Source organism: Sturnus vulgaris, chromosome 17, assembly GCF_052056855.1.
Source record: "Sturnus vulgaris isolate bStuVul1 chromosome 17, bStuVul1.hap1, whole genome shotgun sequence".
In the NCBI taxonomy this organism is placed as follows: domain Eukaryota; kingdom Metazoa; phylum Chordata; class Aves; order Passeriformes; family Sturnidae; genus Sturnus; species Sturnus vulgaris.
Window position 1 is genome coordinate 10907501 of NC_142259.1, and position 18757 is coordinate 10926257.

At 49.2% G+C, this 18757-nt stretch overlaps 1 protein-coding gene across 3 annotated transcripts; it reads left to right on the forward strand.

Annotated features, from left to right (window-relative positions):
- Window positions 1–110: 110 nt before the first annotated feature.
- SGK2 (serum/glucocorticoid regulated kinase 2) lies at window positions 111–18675 on the forward strand. 3 transcript variants are annotated; one of them, XM_014884029.2, is made up of 15 exons: window positions 111–209; window positions 3897–4048; window positions 9270–9339; window positions 10534–10591; window positions 11058–11107; window positions 11687–11744; window positions 12295–12378; window positions 12679–12810; window positions 13638–13750; window positions 14243–14279; window positions 14798–14884; window positions 16155–16250; window positions 16521–16676; window positions 17047–17136; window positions 17331–18675. In XM_014884029.2, the coding sequence occupies exons 2-15, from the start codon at window positions 4012–4014 to the stop codon at window positions 17484–17486; spliced, it is 1224 nt and encodes a 407-aa protein (XP_014739515.1). In that variant the 5' UTR covers window positions 111–209; window positions 3897–4011; the 3' UTR covers window positions 17487–18675. The 3 variants fall into 3 exon arrangements, with proteins under 3 accessions (XP_014739515.1, XP_088031211.1, XP_088031212.1); XM_088175085.1 differs by lacking the exon at window positions 111–209 and having other exon boundaries at window positions 3896–4048; XM_088175086.1 differs by lacking the exons at window positions 111–209; window positions 3897–4048; window positions 9270–9339 and adding an exon at window positions 9460–9593.
- Window positions 18676–18757: the final 82 nt, after the last annotated feature.

Consider the following 18757-nt stretch of genomic DNA (forward strand, 5'->3'; position numbering starts at 1 on the left):
TCCAGCTCCCTGTGCCTTGGTCCCTTTGGAGAGCAGTCCAGGGTAATAATTTACTGCCTGCCACAGGCCACTCCTCTGGACATTTTCTTCGACCTTCAAACTGCATTGCCAAAATAAAAACAACGAGAGCAGTGCAAGCTGCTTCCCAGAGGGAGAGTGTGGCAGTGCCCGCCAGTCCTGCTGCCGGATCCCAGGAGCCCTGTCTGCAGGTAATACCCATTTGCTTTCTCCGGGATTATTGAGACTTTCCCTCTTTTTAATGAGTTCCTGAAGCCCTCTGGGAGCAGCAGAGGGTTTTGTGAAGGACTGTCCCTTGCTGCCAGGAACCTGGCTGGCCTGTGGAAGAGCTGCTCCCCAGGGCCAGCAGCTGGAAGTGGAAGGGAGCTGAGTTCCAGCAGAGGGGTTGTTTCCCAGCTATGGAGAGATCCAGAGAGGAGACGAGCAGCCTCCTTGCTGCTCCTGCAAACTAGTTGGGAACATTTCTGGCATTAGTTCTGTTTCCCCCAGGAAACTTCCATCCAAGGAACTTCCATCACCCTACTTGCCCCTGCAGCCCCACATTGGCTCACCTGGGTGAGCTCCTTTGGGGAGCACGCACGAGTGCTCGTGATCTGGGTAATTTCAGGAGCTGGCAGATGAACAGAGACCAACTGTGTGTCACCATTTTCCTGAGCCGCCTGCACATGGAAAGGAGCCTTGGGCTCCACTGGGATTTGCAGCCAGCACCAGAAGGGTGAATTTTACACCAGAAATTTCAGGTTGTGTTGGCTGTGGTCTCCTGGGCTGTGAGAGTCTCTGAGGCTGGATCTGGTGAAGCTCAGGGATGTCCAGCAGCCTTCTAACAGAGCATACCCAAACGCCTCACTGGCAGCACAGGGAGGGCTGCTCCTGCTCAGTTCCAGAGCAGGGGAACAGAGCTGGGCTTGGCAGATTTCAGGATGGCTCTGGTGCTCTTGCACAGGAGCTCACAGGTCCTGGAAATGCCTTGAGCCCAGCTTGGACTGGGCTGCTCACTAGATCCAGTATGTATAAGGCTGCTGGAGACAACCTCTGGCTGTGCCAGCACCAGTTGCTTCCGAGGATTTGCATGTGGATAAAAAGGATGAAAAACACGGATCCCATGCAGTGGAACTGGAGCTGGCAGCTCAGGCATGGAGCAGGCAGAGGGGAGGCATTCCCAGGGACACTGCACCCACAGCTTCTCCTGTGCCAGTGCTGTGCCAGCAGCAGGGCCTGGGTTTGGGCAGTGCAGCTCTCAGAGCCACTTCTGAGCTGCTAAGCCCTGCTCAATCCAGCCAGGAAACTGCCTCTGCCCTTGTCCCCACCAGGCTGAGCACGTTAGGCTAACTAGGGGTGCACACTGAGCTAGAGGGTGCAGGCTTGAGCTAGGGGTGAACATCGACCTGTGCTGGGGGGAAAAGAGGTATTCACCCCAAAAAATCAGATTTTGGGGTTTGTGCTTTTTGGGTTTGTGGGGATTTTTTTGTTTATTTTATAAAGGCCCTCAAGCACAGGCAGTAATGTGTCCTGAAGTGCTGCTGGGAAGGAGAAGAGGGGACAGCAAGCAGGACAGTTGAGCCTTCCACAAGGACAAGGCTGGCCAGGAAGTGTCACAGTCAGGCTGCTTCCAACAGTGTGTTATTTATTCACTGAGACTGTGCCTACACGTGAAAATCATATGGGAGCAAAAAAAGTCCCAGCCACTTAATTTAATGGCAATAATAACCTAGGGAATTTATTCCACAGAAGATGTAAAGGCTTTACAAGAGATCAGTAATATTCTGCCACATTCATAATTACAGAAACAGAGGCTCAAAAAGTGGCAAGAGTTGCTCAAACCCACCTTAGCTGTCCTTTGGAACCCGATCCCCAGTGGTCTCCTCTTGTCTCCTTTTTCCAAAACATGGGGAAATATCCCAGAACTTACGTAGGATTCCTTGGCAAAAATCAAAGGCAAAAGCCTCAGGCAGAGCCCTAGTTTTTTGAAGCTGAAAGTAAAATGTAGAGGGAAAAAAAAAGAAATCTTTTAAAGAGCTGCAATGTTCACCAATAATCTGTTTAGTCTTTAATGAATCCTCCTAAAAGGAACAAATAACCTCTGAGCTTTTAAAGAACATCCCATTCCATCCTATCCTATCCTATCCTATCCTATCCTATCCTATCCTATCCTATCCTATCCTATCCTATCCTATCCTATCCTATCCTATCCTATCCTATCCTATCCTATCCTATCCTATCCTATCCTATCCTATCCTATCCTATCCTATCCTATCCGTTTTAGCTCTTTCCCAGCAGAGATAACTGAGTAGCCAAATATTTTAGGTCACCTTTCACTGCGGATCCACAGACTTTTGCTTTGTGCTCTCTAGTGAAGTATTTGTTTTAGCCTTATCTGGACCTTCCCTGCAATTCCAATTCCTCAAAACTGTGTGGTTCCATTTCAGTGATAATTTTATGATTATGGTTATGGATATTGCTAGACAGAGAGATTAGGATTATCTTTCCTTGTAAAATAGCACATAAAATATAACAGAGAGAGGAGATACTTCTCTGTATGTAGAGATAACGGGCTGGACCTTTTGTCCCCACTGGATATGTCCTGTCCTGGTGAGGCTGCAAATGCGGCTTTGCTGGAAAGGTCTTTCCTGGAGGGATCCAACTTAGCCACGGGAAGACCATGCAGCCTTTGACCTTTTATAGGGTTTGGGGAAGAGAAAGGCAGTTTCCCTCCCTTGGGGAGAAAGATGTTTCCAAGTATAGGCAATGTCTGGGGGCTCTGAGTTGTGCCAGTCCAGCTGACAAAAGTCTCTCTCTGTGGCCAGAGCTTGTTCCCCCCAAGGCCTGGCCAGGTCCAGGCAAGAGGTGTGCACAGAAGGGGTTAAATTGCACAAGAGCTGCTCCTCACCTTTGAACTCAGGTCCAGCCAGAGGTTTTCCTGGCACAGATGTGTTCTCTGGAGGGCAGGGAAACAGCAGCCAGGCACAGAAGTGCAGCAATGCTGGCAAACCCTAGCCCTGACATCAGCAGCTCTCCAGCTTCCCCAGAATTGTTTCATTTCATTCAGGGGTGTGTGAGTTCTGGGCAGGGGAATGGGCCAAGATCAGTGCTGGTGTAGGGGGGCATGGTTACCCTTGTGGCACCTGCAGGGACATGTGCCTGTGTGATGTGTGTGCCCTGCAAGTGCTCCCACACCCAGAAGTCCCTTCAGAGTGGCACTGATGTGCCCTGCCATGGGCAATCATGGGTGAGGGACAAGAGCTGCTGCAGGGGGTGACTGCTGTGAGCACACAGGACAAGGCAAGGACAAATGGACACCTCTTACACATGGGGAGGCCAGGAGGTTAACCCTGTTCACACCTACCTGTCCCACTCCCATCATCGTGGTGACAACTGCTCACCCTGGTCACCTCTCCAGGGAGAGTCACAGGGCTCCACAGGCAAAGCCCTTTGCAGCTGTCCCAGGCATCTGGTGGTGTCTGATGTTGAATTTCCAATGAAGACCTGCCCTATAAGGGGGTTTACTGGTGGGTCTGTTCTTCCAAGGAATGTTTTCTCCTTTTCAGGGAGCCATCAGTGTCAGGGCAGGTAGAGTGAACTGGGTTTCAGCTCCTCAAAAGTATCTAAACACCAAATCCTTTCCCAACAGCAGAAATACATGAATTGAACAGGTTTTGGGTAAATTTCTTCTGTGTTACAGGAGCCAAACTTCTCAGCTCTCTTCTATTCCCTCTGTCTGCCAATCCCAAAGTACTATGTCACTGAATGCTGGGTGGGTGTTGCCCAGACGAGGGCCAGGAGCTGTCCCCACATCCCAGAGCTGTGCCTGGCTGGCAGGCAGTCAGTGCTGCACCAAGGACTTGTTTCTGCTCTTACTCCTGTGCCCTTCACCTTTGCAGACAGAGGAACATCTGCGTGCTCTGCTTCCCGAGGACACCCGGAGCCAGCAGCTGAGTTCCTGCCCCAGCTGCAAGGAGAGGAAATTATTTTGCTTGGCTTATGTTCGTGGCCTAGATGGAGCCTTCCTCCACCGCCCTGGGCAAGACAAAGGGTAATGCTGCTGGGTGCCAGGGTGTCACTGAGCCCTGGGGATGGTCAGGGCATGGAGAATGCTTCCTCATGGAAGTCTTCTATTAGTGTTGGGCTGCAGAGCCTTCCTGGTGGGCTCAGCTTGCCCAGCAAGGGCTGCAGGGAGCCTAGTTCCCATGGGACACACACAGGGGAGGTGTGATGGGAGGTGGCAGCACACCTGGAGTGACACCCAGCCCTGGAGGGTCAGTGATCCTCACAGAGGGGGTAGAATGGACAAAACCGACCCAACATCACTTTGTCCATCACTATCTGTCATCAGATTAGGTGTTTTATGCATGTTAGCTGTTAAAATTTTCCTTACAGGATCCTCCTCCTTTCTCTTCTTTAGATAGAAAGTGGGGTTTAAATTAAAGATGCCTTTTTCCATGGAAATTAAAATCAAGTCGATTTTGTTGATAACACTGAGATTTTCATTAAAGAAGCAAAAGCAGAAGGCACTGACTAGAAAATGTAAGGTAACTGATGAAATTATTTTGAAATTTGACTATTTCAATGCAAGTGGAGGCAAAGCTGGAGAAAAGATATTCTTAAAAGATATCAATACTGATAGCTTGGGAATATTGGCTGAGGAAAAAAATCAGGTTTTGACCTGAAATAAGGTAGTATTTCAGGCAAAATGCTGCTCCCCCTCCCTCCTTACACACAGCATCCAGCACATCAGATATTCCTGGTGATCTCCCCCTGGTAGCTGCAGTCTGAGCTGAGAGACCCATCCCACAGTGGCCAGCCCTTCTGCTTCTCACAGCCCAGCTTTTACCTCCTTGACCCACCGCTGAAATTGCTCCAGAATTGCTTTCCTGCTGCTGCTGCAGCTTCACACACAGGGAGATTTTATAGGAAACTACAATGGAAGCAAAAAGTGACTGCTATATTTTTAATTAAGAGAGAGAACACATCAGCCCTTTTCCCAGGTCTCCTTTTGCTCAGAGCTCAGTCTCTGGTCTCTCAAATCACCAGGCTCCCAATGTGTTTATATTTGCAGTTAATAGTGCTGCAAAGCACCAGCCTGGCTGCCCTGGCTGCAGCCCTCCAGGGTCCCTGAGGACACTGTAAAAAGCAGCTTCTTCAGGGTTTGACCTGAACCAAATGCCAGTTTGACCTTCCTCCAAACCACTGGACAGTGGACAAATTTCCAGCTGACTTGTAAAAATTATTCAGAACACCTGAGCTGCCTGCCAGGCTGTAATTTGCTCCTACTCACCACCTGCATCTCTTCTTCCCCACCCAAAGCTACCTCTCCCACCTTAATTCTCACTCTTTGGCTATAGCTAGCAGGTGTTTCTTCATCTTTTACAGCTGGTCAGCTTTTCCTGCTCTCTTTAAAGTGCTGCAGTGTGGCATTGATGGTGGTGTGATCACTCTGAGGAGTTGAGGGCGGTTGTGTTTAGGGGCTAAATGAACTGCTGTAGGGAGCAAAACTCTTCCCCTCTGGGTCTTAGGAAGGAACTTTGGACTCCTGACCTAGCAGGGTGGGCTGGTGTGAGGATGGGAAGTGTGGGGAATGAGAGGTCTCTGTGCTCAGTGGTTGTGGACTGCTTCCCATGCTTCAGGACTCAGCCTCTAGGAGATGTGCTCCCTGGTATGTCTGATGAATTTTTTTTTTTTTTTTTTTTTTTTTTTGCAAAGTGCTTCAAGCTTTAGCCACCTGCTGTTTTCTTTAAGTTCTGCATGTAGCTTATTTTAAATTTTGAGGATTGTTTGTCTCTAGCTTGCCCTGAGCTAGGACTGTTTGGCTGGCTTCCTTCTCTGTTTTGCAGTGTCCCTGGGATGTAGGGAACAGGATCTGCAGGAGAAAATTGGACAAGCCAGGAGCTCTCCAGAGGGTTGCTAAAAAAGCTTCCCAAACTGCAGAAGTGCTTTCAAGTCTTTCCTAACCTCTTCCTGGACTTGCTGTAGTGTCTCAATGGGAATGAAAGTGGAGTTCAGTACTAGCTTGCAGCTATCTCTTAGATCTGTAGCAGGGGAAAACTTGAGCCTTTTTTACTCTCCCCACGTGTTTGCAGGAATCCTCCTTCCCACCTCCCTCCCTGCTCTTCTCTGAGCTGAAACTGGGCCATCTCCCCCTTAAGCTGTGAGCAGCCCCTGTGCTGGGTGAAAGCCGTGGGCTGCCTCGGGCGCCCCCCTGTCCCCCTGCCCCTCCAAACCCTGTACTTCCTCCAAAACATCACCTGCTGTCCCAGGGCCAGCCCTGCCAGGCCTTTCCTCGCTGGCAGCCAGCCCTTCCCAGAGCAGGAGAGGACGAGGGACTCGCTCCGAGGGGTTTGCAATGTAGGTTAGGCAGGGAAAGCTGCTGAGAGCTGTGACATCAGGGAGGAGGGTGGGAGCAGCCCTCAGATGACGAGTCTATGAGGTTGTGTCTCCGTGCAAGGTACGCGTTGCATTAGTAATGTGTTTGTAGCAAATAACGCGGGGCTAGCATGGGAATGTGGGTCACCACTGCCAGAACTGTGCGAGGAACAGGGAGCTGCTCGTGCTCTGCTGGGAAGCAAACGTATGTTACTGAGGGATGTGTGGTGGGGGGAGATTTAGCTGCAGTCACTGCTCCAACTTGTAAGTAGCAGCTCTCTGTTGTGTGAGTGGATGCTTCCTGCCTGGGGGGGTGCCTGTGGCTGGGAGCTGGGCTGAAATGATCTTTGAGGAGGGGGCAGTGGGGTGCAGGGGCTTGTGCTCCTGATGTGTAATAGTCACATTATATTGGGGAGCTCCTAGACTTGCTTGCTGATGCTCTCTGTGGTCCTGGCTGTGCCTGGACTATCCGTGCTGCTCCAGCAGGCACAAGGAGGGATGCAGCCGGGCATGGATAACCAAAGATTCCACCGGATCTTCGTGACCTATTTCTGGTTCTGTTGTTCAGTGTGTGCGCTCAGGAAATCTTTGTGCTTCAGGGGAGTAGGGTTTGTTAGTGATAAGGAAAAGCCTGCTTGACTGCTTGTGAGATTTAAACCACAAATTAACCTGGTTTTGAAGGTGGACTTGGGCTGGAGAACGTGGCTCTGAACCTGAATAGAAAGTGATGTGGGATGGGGATATACACATCCTAAAAATGGGGGTATGGTACTTCAGTGCCAGAGACTTTAACCTCAGAGCAAGTCCCTTTAATAAAAAAGCTCTGTTGGAAAAGGCTGCCCTTGGTCGGCAGGGACATGTTGAGTGGCTTCACCTTCAGTAAAGAGGCAGTGGAGCAGAACAGGGCTGGTGGAGGGAGGCATGAACGGGCTTCCAGGCTGGAAGGGTCTACTGCCTAGCTTCAGGTTGTCAAAACAGGCTTGTCCAAGCCCCTTGGAGTGAGTCAGGAACTTGTCCTGCATCCTGTGCTGCTAGTAAATACTTCCAAGGCACTTGGATGTGTTTCCATGGCTTGCCCATGTGCTCTCCAAGACGCCCAAGCTGTAATACCTCCATCTGTGCCTGAGTTGTTATTTCCCCCGAGTCTGGGATCAGAGAAGTGGCAGCAAGCTGGCCCTGAGGCCAATCCCAAGCTTGTGGGCCTTCAGATTTGGAGGAAATGGGCTGCATCACCTGATGGAGCTGCAGGCAGCTAGCAGGAGTGAGGTGTTGGTTGGGTTGCTCTGGCAAGAGGCTCCTGAGTGGGGATGGGAACCTTCACTCCTTTACCTACTGCTGCCATGGGCAGCCTGGGGCTTGCCCACCCTCACCTGTGTGCCCTGTGCCAACCTCCTCCCAGGCCTGGATCCTCCAGTGAGTGTTGTCTGCTCAGAGACAGCAGCAGTGATCCTTCTGCTGTAGCCATGGTACCTGCCCAGCAGCCTGCAAGGCAGACACAGCCCCGAGGCAGGTGTGGGATGACCTTCAGTGGACCTCAGCGAGCCAGGGAGAGCCAGGCTGTCAGGGAAAGGACTATGCTCAGGGGGAGGAGATGGGGCTTGGTCTGTTTGGGTGCTGCCTGCATGCTGTCCCGGCTGGTGGGTGCCTGCTGGGACAGGATCTTGGATTTATTACAGGGCAAAATATGGACAAGGTCAGGGCCTCAGACCAGCCTAATGTTCTAAGTTCTCCCTCTGCATGATTTGTGGACTTTGCTTTAAATACCTTCTTTGCCTTTCTTATCCATTCAGAAACTCTAAACCCATAGCTTTGTTTTTTTGATTGCTCATCAGAGCTGCCCCCAAATCCCAGATCTGCTGGTGGGGCCACCTCAGGGGCTCTCATGAGCTCACAGGACTCTCTACCTGGCAGATCCAAAGATCCATGTAGGAAGGGCTCTGTTATGGGCTTGTTTGCCTCAAACCCCATTGTCCTATAGAATCCTTGCCCAGGGAGATGGGCTCTGGCAGTTGGTGCTGCCCACTCCTTGGTACGGACCTAGACAGAAGAGCTGTTCCAGGATGATAGCTTGCTGGTGTCTGTAAAACCCCTTCTTTTTAGACGGAGAGGGAAACACATTTCTGTGAATGTTTTGATTCTTGCTTTCCTTCCGGTGGCAGAACTGAGGAGTAAAACTGAACCTTGAAATAATTTTGCTATCTACTCCTGAGCAAAACAAGGAACTCCTCTGTACAGGCTGCCCTCCTTGGGCTTCCCTCTGTCTCAGCCTGTGCAGCAGGCAGCAAGCTCAGGGCTTCCTCCCTGTGAAGGGAGAGGTGATGATGATAAGTGGTGGCAACTGCCTACACGGCTAAGCAGCAGGGATGCTCCACGGTGGGAATCCCTGCTTCTGGCACTGGCTATGTGTCCTTGGGCAAGTCTGCTGTGATGTGTGTGTGCTGGCTTACCTCCTGCAGGGCCTGAAAGGTTTCATTCACATCCCTAATTACTCACAGAGTCCTCAATGGAGGGGACAGTGGAGGTGCCAAGTGTGTGACGTATCCCAGTACAACCTCGTCCTTGTAAGCACTCCCCTTGTTCCCCCTGGGGACACGGGTGGCTTGGGAAGGCTTGACAGTGGTGCCTTACTTAGCCCAACTTCCCTTGGCCACCAGAGAGAGTGTCTGTTTTGTGGCACTCATCCCTGTCCTATGAGCTATTGAGGGCTCCTGGTGAGACTGGGAGGCAAGATGTCCTGGTTCCTATAATTTCCTGGTTATTTTGGTATGTGAGTGGCAGGGGGAGGAGGGCGGCAGTGGAGAGAAGAGCAAGGTCAGTGAAGAACAAATGTGCCTCTGTGCACTTGTGATCACGCTGCCAGCTAATCGGCTTCGGTGCTCCAACTTTCCTCACAGAACTCATCAAGCACGGCCGGGAGAGGATAGAACAAACCATCAAGGCCTCGGGCTCCAGGCTCTGCTCGTAGTGAGTACCAAACCCTCCCAGTGGGACGGGAGCCCTTTAACAGCTCAGCCCGATAACCCCTGCGCTGGCTGGGTGGTGGATGGAGCTGGCTGGCACCGGGCAGATGTGGGCAGTGCCTGAAACAGCTGCCAGTATCTGCTGCTGCCTGGCAGCTCCTGCCATGCTCAGCCTGGCTGCACAGGACGGGTTCCTTTGGGATGGCTGGGGGGCTGTGCTTGGTGGTGTGTGGGGGCAGAGAGTGGGAGCACCCACAGGTGAGATGTGGGGTCTTTGGGTCTGCTTTTTGGGAGGTGTAGGGCAGAGGGTGGCTGTAGGGATGAGAGCCTTCAGAGCCACGATGCAGTCAGTGTATGAGAGAGAGTGTGGTGGGGCTGAGGGAGAGTCTAAGCTCTCTGGGATAGGGGAGAAGGGAGCAGAACTATTTTGTTCATGTTATCTCCTTAATTCTGGCTTTTGCAAAGAGCATGGGGGAACCCTAAAAACCAAAGGGAGGAATCCCTGAGGCAAGGCTCACCCATCCCCAGTGATGCTCGGGCAGGATGGATCTGAACCAACAAATGTTGAAGTCTGGCTTCTCCAGCCCCAGCAAAAGCTGCACCATGCAGACAAGAGGTCTTTAATGCCTCTGCTCACAGAGCCTGCCCTGGCTGCCATGGCACCATCCCTGCTCCCTGCAATGTCAACAGCCCCAAGCTGCCCTGGTCTGACTTGGCCTGGGGAGTGGCTTCTGGCTGCTGCCAGCCCCATGGACCGTGGTAGCTGGACTCTGCTGGCTGCCCTGTGAGGATACTCACTGGGCTGCAGCATCCCTGTGCAGTGGGGCTGCATCTGCCTCGAGAGGGGTCTGGCCATGGCCAGGAGAGATGTGACTTCACCTGGCCTGGTGCTGTATTGCTGCTGGGGCTGTGCTGGTTCTCATGTGCTCGTGCAGTTTCTGCTATTGCAAGTCTGGGTGCTTGTTCACCCAGGATCTCTGCTTCCCCAACCTCCTGTCAGCACATGCTGTTCCCTGCCTCCCCCAGAGTGCAGGCACCCTGTCCTTTGGGGATGGCAGTGCTGGGGAGCTGAGCTGAGCCCTCCTATGATGGAAGGGGTGCACATATTGGGGTTTGCACTAATCCCTGGCAAGTTCATGGAGTGAAGCTGTTTCTCTGTTGGGTTTCTTATTAAACACTGCCTTCTTCTTTTTCCAAGTGCTGAGCGAGTTGTTTTTTTAATGGATCGTTCCCGGAGCCCAGACAAAAGCACCCAGGTGAGATCATGGCTCTGAACAAGCAAATCCTCAACTTTGGGACAAATGGGGCTGGTGCCTTTAGTGGAAAAACAAGGAGAGAGCCTGTCTTAGCCTGCTGGGAGTCTTACTGCTGTCCTGTCCTATGGGCGATGCTGGGTAGAGAAAAATAGCAGAGGCCCTTTTGGACAAGGCATGATGTTGCCAGAGTCTGGGGAGGGTAAGATTCCTGGGGAACAGGAAGAGGAGGAAGAACATTTGTGTGTGTGTGTGTCTCTCCTTGTCTTTAGGAAGAGGGAGGCTGTAGCTCTGTGGTGCTGGGTGTGCATAAAGCCATCTAAAGAGACTTTAAATGTTTGCTAAGTGTCCGCTGGGTCTCTTGCTGATGGGTGTTTATTAATGGCTCTGTGTGAGGGATACTCTGTTGAGGAAGGGAAAACCCAACTTGCAGCATAGTCCTTCTGACTGAAATTCTTATCTTCTCTAGCCTTCAACGCCAACTGACAACATCAACCTTGGACCTTCTGCTAACCCCAAGTAAGCTCCCTGCAAAGCCAGGTAGGGTGTGGAACATGAAGAGATGTGGCAGGGGGATGCAGATGGTCCCTGTGTGTCACACAATGGTGTCTGCAGGAGTGTGGACAATTACATTTCTTGGCCTTTAACACCACATGTGTCACTGATGCACCAGCTTCCAAGAATAAGCTGTAGCTGGTACTTGTTATAATCATTCTCTCCTGGCTACATCTGCAGCCCCTTGTCCCTTTTCTTTTGAGAGGTAGTAAGGGATGTTCTTCCTCATCACTGCTGGCTTCCTGACTATCTTTCTCTAGAAACAGGGATAAACCGTGTCCCCTGCAGAGGCATCACTTTGTCCTTACAGCTGCTGTCGCTGCTGCTGCCTTCAGCCCCTGGGTTGCTGAGGGGCTGCTCATGCTCTGCAGAGTGCCCTGACACACACAGGGTGACTCCTGGGAGCGAGGGTCACCCACCAGTGCCCTTTAATCCCTTTCACAAACACTCCTTTTTCCAAGCAGGAACTCTGCTTTGATGGTGGTGTTACTGTTGCATGTTCCTCTCCCAGAAACATTAACTTGTTTCATTCTTGCCCAACAGTGCCAAGCCAACAGACTTTGACTTCCTGAAGGTTATTGGCAAAGGAAGCTTTGGAAAAGTAAGTGGGCTTGTGCAGGTGGGCTGTAGCTGCTTGGAAGGAAAATGTGTTGCTGAAAGAGTTTCTGACTGTGTCCTTTGCTTGCACCCCTACTAAGGTGTTTGGATTGAGATTAAATAAGACCTGTGATACTGTTATAAAAGGTCCTTCAACCTCTCCAAGAACTGAAGAGTGATGTGTTTTGTGCTCAGGGTGGTGATGTTAAAGAGCACTGCTTGATTCAAAATAGATTTCCAACTTCTTCAGTACAAGATCTGCAGAGAAACCTTGGAGACAACCAGGATTCATATTAAATTGGATTGGCCTCAAATGCTCCAAAACTATTTTCTATTGTGTGTCTAGGGGATATGTGTGGAGATATTGAGTGCTTTTCTTCTGGCAATGAAAAACTGCTGGGAACTGAGAGGAGGCTGGAGTTTGGTGTTTAAAACCCTTCACCTGGCCCTCTGAAGTAATTTTCTGTGTATAATCACTCACAAGAGTGTTGAGCTAGTGAGGAAACACTGACCAAGGTGACACAAATAGCTGTGACCAAGACCTTCTCTTGCAGGTTCTCCTGGCCAAACGCAAGTGTGATGGGACATTCTATGCCGTGAAAGTCTTGCATAAGAAAACCATCCTCAAGAAAAAGGAGGTATGTCTGCTCTCCTGGGCTATTCTGGAAATTGTGGTTGGGCTCTCTGGGTAATGTAATTGGGGTTCCGGGTATTCAGGCAGGTAGTTCACATGTTAAACATGGATTTGCCTGTGCCATGAGAATAAAATAATAGAGATTAATTAGGTCAGATAGGAGGGACTGGTTCTCTTTTAGGGGTTGGGAATGACCCTTGTGAGCTCCCAGCTTCCACCTGTTTTGAAAACAGCCATGAGCCCTTAGAGAAGGCTGGGCTGGGTCCTTGCCTGGAACCTTCATGCCTTGTCTGCTTTCTGATAGCAAAACCACATCATGGCAGAACGCAACGTGCTCCTGAAGAATGTCAAGCACCCCTTCCTTGTGGGACTCCACTATTCCTTCCAGACCTCAGAGAAACTTTACTTTGTGCTTGACTATGTAAATGGAGGAGAGGTGAGTGCACTTATAGACTTTGTTTGAATCCTTTTTAGTCCTTCACAAACATGCTGTTTTATTTAAAACTATTTATTGTCAGAAGATAATGACGTTGAGGGATAATGCTGTTTTGACTGCTGGCAAGGAGCAGCCAAGAATACCTGGCAGGATACCTCACCTGTAACTTGAGTAAAGATCTTGCTGGCTATGTCCTGAGCCAGATGATTCCCAGAGTAAAGATTCTGAGAAAAGCAGTACTGGAGCATCTTAAAATCTTATGGAGAACATGGGAAATATTCGTGAGCTTTAGGGAAATCCCCTTGTGGGCCAGCTCTGGATCCATGTCTAGTGCTTAGGGGTGATGCCATTGCAACTCTCTAGATTTTTTTCTGTCCTGTAGAAGCTTACCTTTCCCAGCTGTCTTTCTGTGCTATCTGGAACTGGCTGAAACCTTAACTGGCTGTTAAGGTGGATATCTTACCCAAATAGAGTTCATGTTGGGGACCTTTTGCGTGTTCAGCTCTCTGCATGTACCACTCCTCATGGCCGTACTACCACTGTAATCAGCCTGTGGGTTGTAGTAAGCTAGGAGCTTAACTAGGTCAGCAGATGAAGGGAAGTTTGAGAATTAATAATTAATTCTTGTGAATGATGAGGAGGAGAAATTAAACAATTTCTGGAAAGGTGTTTGGATTGCTTAAATTCACTTGGCTTGGGCTTACTTCATTCTGTTCATGTGCTACCTGCTGCAAATCACTTTTCACTTATGTAGCTGGCTTTCAGCCTTGCTCCAGATTAGCCTTCATTTGTTTAGAGACATGATCAACCCTCTCATCTTCCTATAGCTTTTCTTCCACTTGCAAAGGGAGCGCTGTTTCCGTGAGCCCAGGGCTCGATTCTATGCTGCAGAAGTTGCCAGTGCCATTGGGTACCTGCATTCCCTAAATATCATCTACAGGTAAGGCAGGGGCACCAAGCCTGCCCAGGCTTGGTGGGAGGGAAAGGAATTGGTTTCACTGAGGAAGTGAAATGCTGGTTGGGAGCAACTGAAGATCATCCTATTCCTACTAGACAAAACTGTGCTGCTGGTACTTTACCCTGCAAGAGGGTCTGCACAGGACCTGATAGGCAATAAGTCATTCTTTCCCCTTTCCAGTATTAATCTGAGAGTATTATGTTTAAAGACATAAAATTAACCTAGCTCAGTAAATAAGAAATCATCTCCCAGTAACAACTTAAGCATGGAAATGCAGGCTAACACCTGATACTGTGTGAAAACAACCTATTTATGTTTGCATGTATGTGTACTGATGGGAGTCTGCCATTTGGGAAGGTCTTGGTGACCTGGATTGGGAGGCTTTGTTAGCTCCTGTTCTTAACTGATGCTGTTTCAGATCCATGCTCCCTAAATATCTGGCCAAATCTGCTCAAACAGCACTTTGTCTTGCAGGGACTTAAAGCCTGAGAACATCCTCCTGGACTGCCAGGTATATTCACAGCTTGGGCTTTCTTCTTGCTGGCTCTAAAAACATCAGGACCATAAGCAGAGGGCTGTGCCTCTGCAAGCTGGACTATAACTGATGTGATGGCATGGTTTTTGTCTCTCTGCCCCACCACACTTCTGTGGATGAGTGGGATTACCCTCTGAAGAACTGCTTGTTTTTGGGGCCCTTGGCTCATTCCCAGAAGCTGGGACCTGACCTGTGGGCAGGGATCAGGGGGGTGAAGAGCAGGACACTTCCGCAGCTCTGTGGCAACTGTTACATAAATTGGCTCTGGGATAAAGCAGGAGAAAATCACAGCAGTACTGGATCTGTTCATGGTTATCTAGCTGTAGACAAATAAAAATTAAGAAGAAATCTAGACTTTATTCTTTTCTACAGGCTCTAGTACCTGTACTATAGGATGAACATAAGGGGAGGCGAACTAGTGTTCAGGCAAATCTTTGGAGATCCTGTCTCCTCTCCAGAAAGATGGTACAAGCTAAAATCCTTCTTTTCTTTAGGGACACATAGTATTGACAGACTTCGGACTCTGCAAAGAAGGAATGGAGCAAGAGGAGACGACTTCTACCTTTTGTGGCACTCCTGAGGTACTGCATGTGCTGGAGCTTTGCTGTGACCTGGGGGCTGGAAACCTTCAGACACTGGGTGCTCTGGGTCTTGGGTTTATGTGACACCTCAAAAAATTATGGGCTCTGAGGTTGTCATCCTGAAGCTGGATTTCAGATAAGGCCTTCCCTATCCAGCAGAGACAGCTCTTCCTGTAACAACACAGCAATTTTGGAGTATGAATAAGCTATTGGGGCAGGGGATCCTGTGCTTGGAAACGGCCAGGCTTGTGAAAATAGCTGTAGAGGTGGAGACAACCTTGTCCCTGGGAGCGGGATGTTTACCTGCTCTGAGACCCCAGCGGTGCAGAACAAGGAGCCTGCTGGTACTGGCATGCACAGGACCTTGCTGTGCTCTCCTGTGTGTCCTTGTGCACACAGGAGCTGCAGAATGCCCTGCACAGAGGAGGGGGATCAGGCTTCCCCCTGGAATGCAAACACTGCTCAGAGAGGAGGAAATGCCTTTCCTCCTGTGCATTGCAACTGGATTTTGCAAAAACCTATTTCCAGTCTGGCTTCTTGGAGGCTTTTTTTGCCTGCTTCTCACTGAGCCTGGAGATTTTGGTAGCACTTGAGCCTAGGTAATGTACCTGTCCTGCTGCTTTCTTCAGGCAGCTTGACAAAGGGTCTTCAAACACAACACCTTTCAGTGTTCAAGCTCAGCAGAAGTGGGCAGAAATTTCTCTCCTTTTGCAGTGAGGTGCCACTTATGCAACAGGACAACATGAACCAAGCTTTGTTTTCTAGTTTTGGTGTGTGTTGGTGTTTTCCTGTTCTAGACAGAGCCTGATAGTACACAGAGGTAATTTTGTGGCAAACTGTTCTGCAGATGGCTCAAATTCTCACCTGTTGCTCCTTGATGGTGGCTCTTGGTAGTTTTGCTACTTTGGACAGACTTATTAGGACTGAAAACTGCAGCTTTTTTTTTTTAATACAGGAGTTTTTTAGATGTGTGATGTGTCACAGTGGGACAGGATTGCTGGCTGAATTGTGTCAGGTGGCAAATGCTTGTAGAAGTCCTCTCTAGGAAGAGACCCTCCTGTAGCCTGCAAGGACACTTTGAGGGCTTTGGTAGGTGTCTCTCAACCCCATTGCTCCAAAGCAACTGGAGAGTTTATTAGGTAATACTAGGAAAAGCATCTGTGTTATCCTTAATGCATTTGCTCAACTTGAGCTGCATCCAGGTTTGGGAGTAAGAAGGGCAAAACCCTTCCTTATAATTTAACTCCAATATTTCCTTCTGACTTCCCAGTACCTGGCTCCTGAGGTGCTAAAGAAGCAGCCCTATGACAGGACAGTAGACTGGTGGTGCCTAGGAGCTGTCCTCTATGAAATGCTCTTTGGACTGGTAAGTTTGGAAATGGGCTGGTTTACTTTACATAGTGGAAATTTAATTTCAAAAGCTGTTGTGTGAGGTTGGTCTGGTGCTCACAAGGTAATTGGTAGACAAGTAAATCCTGAATTAATGATCTGGTTCAATCCTGTTACTGGCCTTTTCAGCAGAGGTGTGGTAGGTCTCCCTCATCTGCTCACTGCAGGACTCATTTTGACCTGCAATGTGTGGCTTCTTCTGGTAGCTCATGTTTTACCTGGCTGCTTCTCCTCTCTTTCAAATTAGCCTCCTTTTTACAGCCGGGATGTATCTCAGATGTATGACAACATTCTGCACAAGCCACTACAGATCCAAGGAACCAAGACTGTGGCAGCTTGTGACATCATCCAGGGACTTCTCCACAAGGATCAGAAGAGGAGGCTGGGTGCCAAAACAGACTTTGTAGGTGGCTTTCACTATGAGCAGGAGGGAGGATGGATGGGAAATTTTCTATTTTGATCATTTCTTTCATAACACCACATCCTTGGAAAAACCTTCCCACATAGTCTGTCTCTTCAGCCTCCTACAAGGGACGTATGGGGTTGACTTGAATATTCAAAAAGAAAGGGGTGGTGGCCAGCCAAGGACACCAGTGTGCAACAGGTCACTTCCCTTTGGGGGATTCCTGAATCAGGACCCTCATGAATTAAGGATTTTTGGGTATGGTTATGTAGTGACTTAGTCTCTCTTCAGCCACTTAAAGCTGTGACACCAGGTGCTGGAAAAGGAGGGTTGGCAGAAGACTGACATTTCCTTCCTGCTTTCTGTACAGCTCGAGATAAAGAACCACGTCTTCTTCAGCCCAATAAACTGGGATGATTTGTATCACAAGAGGATTACTCCCCCATTCAACCCCAATGTGGTAAGTGGGTAATTCTGTCTGTTTTACAGAAGGAATCCTCTCCAGATGTCTCATGCTGACACTGAGGGTTCTGAGGTGTGGGTGAGGGTGTGGTGATGGCTCTTTTGGAAGAGCAGTTGTGTTGGACTGTCTGAACAGAAGGGCCTGGTTTGGGTCTGCTCAGCCAATGATTGTGTCTCTGCTCCTTGGCTTAGGCTGGCCCAGCTGATCTGCGACACTTTGATCCTGAGTTCACCCAAGAAGCCATCTCTGCCTCCATCACCCGCACACCTGACCTAGCAGCCAGCAGCTCCAGTGCCTCAGATGCATTTTTAGGATTTTCATATGCACCAACTGAAGAGGACATTTAAGTTTTATAAAGGCTCTGTGAAGCCATATTTTAAACAAATGGGTTTTATGTTTATTTTCTTCTTTTCTTTTCCTGTATTGTCCTTTGCTCATGGTTTAAGGAAACTGGCACTAACACACTAATTGGCTGGGATGGAACAGAGCTCTTAATTTTTGCTGTTTGGTGGATTTTATCCCTAAATGAATATTTCCCTGGCAGGGAAAGTGGGACACTATGATTTTCCCATATGTTTTGTGCTATGTGGCAGAATTGTATTCACTCTGTGGTTGTATTTATGGTTGAGGTATATGCTGCCATCATTCACATCAACAGCAATGTCTCCATAACTGGACACTTTTTTTTTTTTTTTTGTGGAGCTATGCTCAGCTGTGTCCAATGTCTTTCCCCAAGCCCTCAACAGAAAAGGACATCACCATCACCATTAACAGTGGCTCCTTCCTTTAAGGAGCTCTGTCACTCAAGCTGCTCATCCTGGGCTGAGTGAAAAACTGTTCATCAGTTATTGCTCCAAAGGCAGCTGCAGATCTGTAAATCCTGAACTGCACTGTGGCCTTTCAAGCCAGCCTGATCCTCCTCAAAGCGTGTGGATCTTCCTTCTGGTCCAAGACTGGGATGTTACATAAGTAACATGAGCAATGAGGCTGTGATGGGGGAACCCCTGTGTAGCAGGAAAATCCCAGATCAAAGCAGAGGGTGGGGAAAGAGGCTGAGTTGCTTGGAAAAATAAAAATAACTTTCTAGCTGAACTCAGGGTGGGGGTGCTTTCACAGCATGTGCTTGACTTGCACCAGGCACACCAACACTTCTGTGCTGAGCACAGGGCAGTGAACAGCGAGTGGTGGCCAGGCTCCAGCACTCACCTGAAAATGCCCATCACTGATGTGGAACAGTTATTTATTCTGCCTTAATTTAAATGCTGGTGTATTCATTGAATGTCACTTCCCACTTTTTTTTTTTTTTTTTTTTTTTTTTAAGCTGTTCTGTGTTGTTGCTATGGGGAGGAGAGGGGGCTCAGAGGAACACGGGGATAAGCAAGGGGCTTTCTAAAAGTTGTGTGATGCTCATGCTGTGGGGAACCTTGTGCTGGTACAACTGTGGGTTTATTATTATTTTTTTTTTAAATCAGGCTCGATCTTCTATATGCTGAAGTCATTGGAAACATGACATAGTTTATAATAAAGCTGCAAACATATCTGTGCTTCTCTGGTTGTCCTGGATAGGAGGGGGAAGGAGAGTTTTGGCTTTGTGCTGGGCCTGAGAGGACAGGGTTGT

Excerpts from the sequence above, each read along its gene's own strand:
- SGK2 (XM_014884029.2), top strand. The coding sequence starts at position 4,012 with ATGGAGCCTTCCTCCACCGCCCTGGGCAAGACAAAGG. Across the intron at positions 9,340-10,533 it reads GGCTCCAGGCTCTGCTCGTA|TGCTGAGCGAGTTGTTTTTT; the intron begins GTGAGTACCAAA and ends TCTTTTTCCAAG. Across the intron at positions 16,677-17,046 it reads TGGGTGCCAAAACAGACTTT|CTCGAGATAAAGAACCACGT; the intron begins GTAGGTGGCTTT and ends CTTTCTGTACAG.